Source organism: Myotis lucifugus, unplaced genomic scaffold (assembly GCF_000147115.1).
Source record: "Myotis lucifugus unplaced genomic scaffold, Myoluc2.0 scaffold_3738, whole genome shotgun sequence".
Taxonomy (NCBI): domain Eukaryota; kingdom Metazoa; phylum Chordata; class Mammalia; order Chiroptera; family Vespertilionidae; genus Myotis; species Myotis lucifugus.
In genome coordinates, this window is record NW_005874786.1 from 1 (window position 1) to 10,961 (window position 10,961).

The 10,961-nt window shown below is 50.4% G+C and overlaps 1 protein-coding gene across 1 annotated transcript; it reads left to right on the forward strand.

The window, feature by feature from the left end:
• Nucleotides 1-1,060: 1,060 nt before the first annotated feature.
• LOC102424398 (CREB-regulated transcription coactivator 3-like) lies at nt 1,061-10,493 on the forward strand (the record flags this gene model as incomplete). Its single annotated transcript, XM_006108826.3, has 5 exons — nt 1,061-1,372; nt 5,524-5,721; nt 5,807-5,887; nt 7,544-7,646; nt 8,625-10,493. Coding segments are annotated over 5 exons (903 nt in total), but the record flags the coding sequence as incomplete, so codon positions are not given.
• Between the last annotated feature and the right edge of the window lie 468 nt (nt 10,494-10,961).

Sequence of the window (10,961 nt, forward strand, 5' to 3'; positions counted from 1 at the left end):
TGATGGGCTGAGCTGTGAAACATGGGTGTTGCCAGTTAAGATACCAACAGCAGCATCATTCACGGAGTGAAGCCACTCTGTCAGGCGCCAGGACCCAACAGGGCACAGGACAGTGCCCCTGGCCGCCTCCAACTTGTGCCCCAGCTCCCTGTGTCATGCAGATGCCTTCCCCAAACGCTCTTGCTCATGCTAAAACTTACCACCCTCCCTCCAAAACAACACTAAGCACCAGCAAAAGCTTCCTTTCCCCTGAATCGGAATAGACTGTGATGAACAGTTTCTTGGGAGCCAGGAAAACAAAGAGAAAGGCACCGAGGGGCAGGAGACATGGAGGGTGTCTCTTCCCGTGACCCTCTGGTTGCTCAGGATGTTGACGGGCCACACAGGCAGCTCCCTGAGAGCCACGCCTCCAAGGAAGCAAGCTCTCCGAAGCAGCAGAGGGTTCGGCATTATGCCTGGGACCGAGGCACGCGGGGCTCTGAACTGGGTTTGTGGCCCTGGCCGGTGTTGCTCAGTGGATAGAACGTCAGCCTATGGACTGAAGGGTCCCAGGTTTGAGTCCGGTCAAGGGCACATACCTCGGTTGCAGGCTCCTTCCAGGCCCCGGCCCTGTTTGGGGGTGTGCAGGAAGCAACCAATCGATGTGTCTCTCTCACATCAATGTTTCTGTCTTTCCCTCTCTCTCCCACTTTCTCTAAAAATCAATGGAAAAATATCCTCCGGTGAGGATTAAGAAAATAAAATGAACTGAGTTTGTGGTACAGCCCTGGCTCCTCTCCCTGGGCTGGAGCTAAGCACATTGCACATTGGCCTCCACTACCCACTCTTACCTGGTCCTGCCCCCCCAACCCCCACCCCCATCCGTTACACGATCACCTACCTCTCAAGAAAACCGTTCCCTGGTGGGGGTTTCCGTGCCACTGGTACATCTGATATACGTTCAGTCGGAGTCTCCCAGGAGCTCCTCCACACAGAATCCTCATCACGTCGTAGGAAATGATGTTTTCTTTAATCTTGGAAAACGAGCGATTTGGTCTGAAATTATGACAAGTAACTTGGAATTTGTTCTCTCCTAGGTCTCCAGAGCTCCCGGAGTAACCCCTCCCTCCAGGCCACACTCAGCAAGACAGCGCTTTCCTCTTCCCTGAACAGCCACCCGCAGACCTCGCCCAGCGCCTCTACGCTTCACCCTTCACTGCGCCTCTTCTCCCTCAGCAACCCCTCTCTCCCCACCACAAACCTGAGCGGCCCCTCTCGGCGCAGGCAGCCTCCCGTCAGCCCTCTCACGCTCTCTCCGGGCCCCGAAGCACATCAGGGTTTCTGCAGACAGCTCTCTTCCACCAGCCCAATGAACCCCTATCCTGCCTCGCAGGTAAACATCGCTTCGGCGAAAGAGACTGAAGATGGAGGAATCGATTTCCTTCTCTCTAATTTTGGACTGAGTCCATTACACCCAGTGTTGTCCATGAGGTCACTTATATGTGAAATCAGAGCGGAAATGTGAATAGTTCAGAATGCATTAATGATTTCCCAAGAGCAGGCCTGTGTTGATTATTCTTAAGCAAACATTGAACAGTTTGCAGGCGCTGTAACTCTCAAAGTTGGGGTTGGGGGAAAGTGGTAAGGCAGGGGTCCTCAAACTACGGCCCGCGGGCCACATGCAAATACAAATATTGTATTTGTTCCCATTTTGTTTTTTTACTTCAAAATAAGATATGTGCAGTGTGCATAGGAATTTGTTCATAGTTTTTTTTTAAACTATAGTCCGGCCCTCCAACTGTCTGAGGGACAGTGAACTGGCTCCCTGTTTAAAAAGTTCGAGGACCCCTGGTGGTAAGATATAGAGGATGCAACCCAGGTCTGCCTACCTTAGCTCAGAGAAGCAGGTGTGGCAAGTCAATCATGGGCTCTCTATGTACTTTATTTATTTTTTAAAATATTCCTATTGATTTCAGAGAGAGAGAGGGAGAGAGAGATAGAGACATCGGTGATGAGAGAGAATCATTGATTGGTTGCCTACTGCATGTCCCAAACTGGGGATCGAGCCCACAACCGGGCATGTGCCCTGAATGGGAATCAAACCCGGGACCTCCTGGTTCATGGTCAACGCTCAACCACTGAGCCATGCAGGCCAGACAGCTCTCTACGTACTTTAAACCACAAGGAAAAGCCAAAGAAGACCGTGACTATCTCCCTAAAGCTTTGCTAGTGGACCTCGTCCCTAACTGTGACTGCAGAGTGAGAAACAGGACTTGTATTGCTCATGAAAGAGTAGGTGTAATAAGGGTCATGTCGCCATGAAAGACCCAAAGAAGCCTGGTTAGGAGCAGGCTGAAGTCCGAAGCCTGTCACAGAAACTCATGTTTTCACTGGCTGACTGTTTTTATCCTAAGCTCTAAGGGTGGTTTCCTTACCAGAATCATCAATGAATATATTTTTAACCTGTTGGTCACTCCCTAGATACATTATAACATCATTCACTAACCACTTCTCCAAAAATGAGTAATGACTAGGCGAGGGGGAGTGGACCGCACACAATGGAAGGATTGGCAATCCAGTTATTAGTCATTCTGTACCAATTACCAGCTACGGGATCTTGATTATATGAGTAATCCCTTTGGGGAGAGGGTATTTCATAATTGTTTTTTAATGGTTCTTTTTATGTTATTAATTTTATTTTGCAAAATTATTTGACAGGCTCTGAAAAATATTACTCAGGCTTCCTAGATACATTTTAAGAAGACTATATGGATAGAGAGCATCTTTTTTCAGATGTTTCCATTTTTAAATTCGCTTTATATTTAGTTATTTTTTAATCGATGTTGTTCATGCTTATAATTTAAAAAGTCAAAGAGTTCTAAGGGACTTGTTCTGAATTAGAGTTGTTTCCCTTCCCCCATATTTCTCTCTCCCTGGAGATGACTGCGTTCAACCACTTTAGCTCATCTCTTTGGTTTAACCACATTTTTTCAAGCTTATTTCGTCCTACAATGTTAGTGTTAGGTGTTATCTAGTGACATTCTACCACGGAAGATTATTGCTTTGTTCTCCTTCAGCTCTCCCAGTCCTCCCACACGCATACACACATATTTCCTCCTCCTCCTCCTCCTCCTCCTCCTCCTCCACCATGTGGTTTATTTTGATTTTGATTAGAGCAGTACTCAGTGTGTAATGTTTTTTTTTTTTAATATATTTTATTGATTTTTTACAGAGAGGAAGGGAGAGAGAGATAGAGAGTTAGAAACATCGATGAGAGAGAAACATCGATCAGCTGCCTCCTGCACATCTCCTACGGGGGATGTGCCCGCAACCACAGGTACATGCCCTTGACCGGAATCGAACCCGGGACCTTTCAGTCCGCAGGCCGACGCTCTATCCACTGAGCCAAACCGGTTTTCATAGTTATAATAATGTAGTCCGAGTTTAACTATATAGTACACTATGAAATAACAAAGGACCATTTTTTTTTCCTCCTGGGTTTTAATAAATATCTTCCTTTGTTAGTTTGGTTCTATGTATATATTCCTAATTCAATCCCAAACGCTTGGAATTGGGTAGGTCTCTTCTTAATACAGCTAAAAACAAATCCTCCAGCCCAGCCGGTGTGGCTCAGTGGTTGAGTGTCATCCTGTGAACCAGGAGGTCAAGGTTGGATTCCCGGTCAGGGCACATGCCCGGGTTATGGGCTAGATCCCCAGTGTGGGGCATGCAGGAGGCAGCCAATAAATAATTCTTTCTCATTATTGATGTTTCTATCTCTCTCTCCCTCTGCTTTCCTCTCTGAAATCAATAAAAATATATTTAAAAAAATAAAAACAAAAACTCCAGTAGCTTTACAAAATAGAGTGCACGACATGATTTAAATGTCTTTATCCTATCCACCATTTCATTGATAACTGACTGAATCTATTGTCAATTTAGTTTCTAGAGAAATCCACTTTTATTCTGATTCATAAAACTTTGAATGAAATCTCCCTTCTCTTTTTTTCTCTGGAAGCTTATAGGATCTTCTTTTTGTCCCCAGTTTTCTGAAATTTCAGAATAACGTGGCTTGTTTGACATGAGTCTGGATATTTGGTGGTTTTCTTCAACCTGAAAACTCATCCTTCTTTTCTGGGAAATTTTCTTTTTCTTTTTTGGTTAATCTTCACTGAGCATATATTTTTCCCCTTTCATTTTAGAGAGAGTGGAAGGGAGAGGTGAGGGAGGGAGGGAGGGAGGGAGAGAGAGAGAGAGAGAGAGAGAAACATCGATGTGAGAGACACCTACCCATTGGCTGCCTCCTGCACATGCCGGGACCCAAGCCAGGATCAGGCTTGCAGCCCAGGTACATGCCCTTGACTGGGAATTGAACCTGGACCCTTTGGTCCGTGGGCCGATGCTCTAACCATTGAGCAACCAGTCAGGGTGGAAATTTTCTTTAATTATTTCTTTGATGGTTTCTTGACCTGAGAACCGAGTTGGGAACAAAGAGTGGAGGGCTCAAGTTTAATAGCGAGCTTTCTCATAAACGGTGTTTTCAGGAAAGCGCCTCACCGGGTGCAGTCGGTAAGCCCTGCCCAGAGAGCTTTTGTTGTCCTCTCTCGAGAGTAGAGCCCTCCCCTCTCCTGCAGGCCAGGGCTCAGAAGCCCGCCTGCTTCTCACCTGAACTGTGACAAGATCCTCCTGGCTCCAGCACTGCCCCCGTTCCCACTGCCTGGGGATCCTGAGTGTAAGTCAGATTGCGTGTTGCTTTCTCACTGCCGGCGTAGCAGTGGCCTTCCCAGCTCCACCAAGCCAGTCGCTTCTTCACCATCTGCTTTTCATTTTCCAAACCGTGTTGGGTTTCCTTCTTTCCTGGTATCTTTGTCCTCGTGTTGTTGGTTATGTTGTTGTTATTGTTTTAGCGTTGTTTACGAATGTTTAGCGTTGCTTAATGTTGTTTTAGTGTTTCAGTAGAGTTTTGGGAGACTGTAGAGTTAAATGCTTTTTTTAAATCTCCCATCTTTAATCAGAAGTTATGGCTTAAAAAACAACAACATGGCCCTAGCTGGTGTGGCTCAGTGGATAGAGCGTCGGCCTGTGGACTGAAGGGTCCCAGGTTCGATTCCGGTCAAGGGCACATGCCTGGGTTGCGGGCTTAGTCCCCAGTAGGAGGCCTGCAGGAGGCAGCCAATCGATGATTCTCTCTCATCATTGATGTTTCTGTCTCTCTCTCCCTCTCCCTTCCTCTCTGAAGCCAATAAAAATATATTAAAAAACAAACAAAAAAACCCAGCAACATGGCTTTTACTGAGAAAACTGAGAGGAAACTGGTAAATTGGCTGGGTTTTTTGTTTTTCTGGACAATAGAAATTGTCATGGAGTGGGAAATGCTTTGTGGGGAAGTGAGAGTCGAGATACCCTTTGAAGGAGCAGAACTAGCTTCTCAGCCCAGTACAGACTGCCCAGGAGAAGGTCTTTCCTCACCGTGACGCCTCCTCATCTTCAAGGACTCAGACGAGGAACTTGGAAGCTCCGCTACTCAGTGACTTTGTTTTCCAGATGGTGCCCTCCGATGGGAGCCCGCTTACCTTCCTGCCCACAGACGCCCAAGCTCAACTGTCCCCACCTCCCCCGTACCCCACACCCCAGGAGCTCCCCCAGCGTCTCCTGCAGCAGCCCCACGCCCCGGAGCCCCCACAGCAGCCACAGGCAGCCCCGTCCCTGCCGCAGCCAGACTTCCAGCTCCTCACAGGCCAGGTGAGTCCCGGCGGGAGCACCGGGCAGGAGGGAAGGCTTATTTCGCCCTGACTTCCAACTAAACGCCCCTCCTTATTCCCTGAAGGGCTCGTCTTTGACCAGCTTCTTCCCAGACGTGAGCTTTGACCAGCAGTCCATGAGGCCGGGCCCAGCTTTTACTCAGCAGGTGAGCGATCGCCCGGGGCCTGCCTCTTCTCAGAGCAGGAACTGCTCAGTGTGCGGGACCCACACCAGGCGGACCAGGCTCACTCCCGTCTCTGATTCAGCTGTGCTGGGCGCCCGGCAGAACCAGGATCTCCCCTGGCCCCGAAGAAACTGTGAGCCTCAGCAGAGGAACTGTGTGAACACGTGATGGCGGGTTGTGGTGGCTCTCTAGTCAGAACGGTAGCATCGTTCATGCTGGCAGGGGCCACAGCAGCCCACTGACCGGTCATGTTTGGAGACTAAGACCAGAGAGGGGCTTAGCCTGAGGCCTTCTTGCTGAGCCCAGCGCAGTGTGGGGGCGGCCTCCCGGGGGGCTGGGTCCTGGCGGGGCAGTCCTTTCCAGGATAGTGCCAGCCAGCCGTTTGCTTTGCTCTGCAATCTTTCCATAACACTGGCCTTTAAAAAAATTTTTTTTTAAATATATTTCTTTATTGATTGCAGAGAGCGAGATAGAAACATCAATGATGAGAGAGAATCATTGATCGGCTGCCTCCTGCACACCCCCTACTGGGGATCGAGCCCGCAACCCAGGCATGTGCCCTTGGCCGGAATCGAACCTGGGACCCTTCAGTCCGCAGGCCGACGCTCTATCCACTGAGCCAAACTGGCTAGGGCTAAAAAAAATTTTTAAAAATTATTTGTATTGATTTCAGAGAGGAAGGGAGAGAGAGATAGAAACATCAATGATGAGAGAGAATCATAGTTCAGCTGCCTCCTGTACGCCCCCTACTGGGGATGGAGCCCAAAACCCGGGCATGTGCCCTGACCTGGAATCCAGCTGTGACCTCCTGGTTCATAGATCGACACTCAACCACTGAGCCACACCGCTGGGCACACTGACCATTTTTAACATCCCGAGGTTTTAGAATGTGTAGAAAGTGTGGGCTGGTCTCTGGGATGGAGTAAGGACAGAGGAGCCTTTCCAGCACTCGACAACAGTGAAATACAGACAGACACGTTTCCCGAGGAGGCGTGGGAAAGCCTCGTGGTGGGAACCATGGGCTGCCTCCCTTTGGAGAAGCCATGTTCGTCTCATGGTCAGTGTCTCCCAGACAAATGATGGAAACTCCTACTTTTGAAAGAGTTTAAAAATAGTTTGGAAACTTAATTTCTGGGAAGGCACCTGGGAGAGGCCTCGGTTCTGACCTCTCTTCTTAGCGGTTTTCTCATAGCGAGGCCTCCCTCCGAGTGAGAAGAAAGGGCTTCTGTTTTCTCGTTTTTCTGGAAACCAAAGAGGAAAGGAACCTATTGGCTACATCAGCTCCTTGGGGAGCCTTGACAGGCCTCCCGCAGATGGCAGTTCCCACGAGCCTCCGTGTGACTGAGGAGGGGCAGGGGTCAGAGGCCAGAGGGCACAGAAGCCACAGTTGGGCGTCTCCTGGGATGGCGGAGAGGGCCGGGCCGTGCGTGATGGGGACAGGTCCCTACTGCGGACCTCAGGGGCCCTGCTCCACGCTAGGCCCTGCCTGCATGGCGGGCAGCACGACGGCCAGGCACTCAGTTCCCACAGGGAAGGGACTGGAAGAGCCGTTCCCTCTGGGCTGCCCCGGGAGCCGTGGTGTTTCTCACTCCTCGGCAGCAGAGGTCGTTCCTCACATTGTGACCTTTGATCTTCCAGGTGCCCCTGGTGCAGCACGGTCCCCAGGAGCCACAGGACTCGTTTCATTTGAGACCAAACCTGTATTCCAACTGCGGGAATTTCCCCAACAGCCTCCTGACAGGTGAGTGTGGGCCACCCGCCGCTTCCACGCTGTTTCGATTTTGCTGTGTCGGTACAGATTCCATTGCAAGGTCGTGTAAGCGGCAACAACATTAGATAAAGCACAACAGGACAGTCCCAGCTCGGCTTTTCCTGTGTGAGCGCAGGTGTCCAGCCCAGAGACCGAGGCAGTGAGTCTTTTCTGAAATACTTAGTTTTCCGTGATTGGCCACTGTACAAACGGAGAAAGCCTGCAAAATTGGGAGTTGCGTGCCCTGGCTGGTTTGGCTCAGTGGATAGAGCATCAGCCTATGGACCAAAGGGTCCCGGGTTCGATTCTGGTCAAGGGCACATACCCTGGTTGCAGGCTCCTCCCTGGACCGGGCCCTGGTCGGGACTCGTGCAGGAGGCAACCAATCGATGTGTTTCTCTCTCGTCGATGTTTCTCTCTGTCTTTCCCTCTCTTTTCCACTTCCTTAAAAATCAGTGGAAAAATATCCTTGAGTGAGGATTAAAAAAAAAACAATCAGCCCAGCCAGCGTGGCTCAGTGGTTGAGCATCGACCTATGAACCAGGAGGTCACTATTCGATTCCCGGTCAGGGCACATGCCCGGGTTGCGGGCTCGATCCCCAGTGTGGGGCGTGCAGGAGGCAGCTGATCCATGATTCTCTCTCATCATTGATGTTTCTAGCTCTCTCTCCCTCTCTCTTCCTCTCTGAAATCAATAAAAATATATTTAAAAAATAAAAAAAAATCAACAAACAAAAAAATAAAGAGCAGTCACCTTAAAAAAAGTGGCAGGGTGTGGGGGGGAGTTACAGAACTGACTGGGAAAAACGTAGATTCCAGAACAAACTAGGCCTGGAAGTGGCTGGGACACAGCGATCACTGTCCTTCCTGGCTGGGAGGATGACAGGGTAGCGTTTTGGGGGTATCATCAGTTTGTTGCCCTCACGCCTCCTAATCCGCCCTGTCGTTCCCTCTTGCTCTTTCTTCCAGAGGACTCGAATTCTGGCCTGTTCAGAGACCTCGGCAGTGAGCTGGAGGGCATGCCCGAGGTCAGTCTGAACATGGACACTTCATTCCCGTTGGAAGAAGAGCTCCAAATTGAGCCGCTGAGCCTGGATGGACTCAACATGTTAAGTGACTCCAGCATGGGCCTGCTTGACCCCTCTGTTGAAGAGACGTTTCGAGCCGACCGACTGTGAATGGAAGGGGATGGGGTGGTCTAATTTATATCTGAACAGCTGAAGTGAAACGGAACAGAACGGAGCCCGCAGCACCCCTGGGCTTTCGTGATCCCGGGCTTCTGACATGGAAAGAACCAATTCCACGGCTCCCAGCTTTGTGATGAGGTCCCACCTCATACACAGTGACTCATCCTGGACCACAGAGCGAGGCCCTGCCTCTCGGGCCTGCGGCGCAGGTGACGCTGTTGCCGGCAGGCTCATTCGGGACTTCCAACGAGCTGGTCATCACCGTGACCATCACCCAGCCGGTCCGTGTGTAAAAGGAAAAAGGTCACGGGCGGAGGCCCAGGAGCACCAAGCAGTGCTCAGACCACTGACCCACGTCAACACTGAGGAGGGACCGGCTGGTGTGGCGGCAGGTAGGGGCCCCAGGCCTCCGGGAGTTGGCTCAGCCTCGAGCGACGGTACCACAGCCCCAGACGACTTCTCTGACCCCGCTGTGATGGCTGGGCACCTGCCCGCTGGCGGCAGAGCTTTTCAGGGCAGAATCGAGAGCCGCAGCTCTCAGATGCCTTAATTCTAATATGAAGAAGAATTTGCACCAGGAGTCCAAGAGCAGACTCGAGTTGAGCGTGCCGAATGGTAATTTGTTTTCTTCCCATTTATAATCTTTCTGCTGCTTCAGTTCGCCTTTTCCTACGGACAAGAGGAAAAGGAAGACGGTTGTATTCAGTCGCTGAAGGAAAAGCCCCTGGCAGTGGATGAGCCTGAACGAAGGAGCAGTGCTTCTCGGGGACTAGAAGAAAGAAGGGGCCTGCAGGTGTCTCGCAGACACGTGACGTCCTTCAGGCAAACTCTGGACCAGCTCCAGGTGTGCAGGCCTCTGCGCACATACCACCTGGAGAGGACGGCCGAGGTCTGACGCAGACGCGGCCAGCCGCTGAGCAGCAGCAGAGCGAAGCTCTTGTCTGTGGACCTGGAGTGTTCATGGAACTCCACTGGACCCTCAGCTCCTTGGGGGCAGGCAGGGACTGTGCCTTATTCACCATTGAACCCTCAGTACCAACAAGTGCCTGGCACTGAGCAGGTGCTGTATAACTGCGTGCTGAATGTATGAATGAATGAATGAATGAATGCAGGAATGAATGCATCTGCCTGCTGTAAGGCAGTCTAATCTCTACTGTCCCTGTTCCTCGCCAGATCTTCTCAGAGCTTTAGCTTTTCGGACACTTGTGCCTGTGGTTAAGTCAAGCGTGCACTTTAATATGCCCTTAACACTAGGTGAACAAACCCACCGTCAGAGCAAACCCTCCTCGAGGTTGAGCTCCAAGCAGGTAGGTGCAGACCGACTTCTGAGCACAACCCCGTGGCCGAGCGAGCTGAGGCCGCCCAATGCTGGGCCTCGGGGGTCCACAGGCCTCCCCTCAAAAGTTCTTCCCTCTCAGATCCATGTTTTGCTCTTAATTGCTTTAAAATTGAGCTTCGGTCTTTGAAGTTGAAGGAATTCTGTAGTAAAATGAAGACCTACTTCATGAAACCATCATTAGTCATTGACACCTTAGCACAGTGGTTCCCAAACTTATTTGGCCTACCGCCCCCTTTCCAGAAAAAATATTACTCAGCGCCCCCTGGAAATTAATTTTTTTTAAATTTTAATAGCAATTAAACAGAAAGATATATGTATTAATGTTTCTGCCTGTTTCGTAAAATATAGTAAAGAAAGGTGTAAGTTAGAAACATTGAAGTTTGAAATTATGAAACTATTTATTGAACTCAGAATAGAAAGGTAATACAAAAAAAGTTAAAACAAATGCACCTGTGGCCATCACCGCCCCCCTGGATCGCTGCAGCGCCCACCAGGGGGCGGTAGCGCCCACTTTGGGAATCACTGCCTTAGCATAAAAGAGTATTCCAAATTCCCAGTTTCCTCTCACTTAGGCTAGGCCAGCCCCTGACCAGAAACATGGCGGTCGGGTTTGAAGGGAGCAGAGGGGACAGGGCCTGCTGAGCGCCTCTTGGGAGGGGTCTGGGCCGAATTCGGGCAGGGAGGCCAGGCGGAGAGGACGGGCACTAAAGGAGAGGCGAGAGGTGCCGGAACCTTTGCCTAGACAGCCACCGCCCTTCCAGAGACACCAGGCGTGTCCCT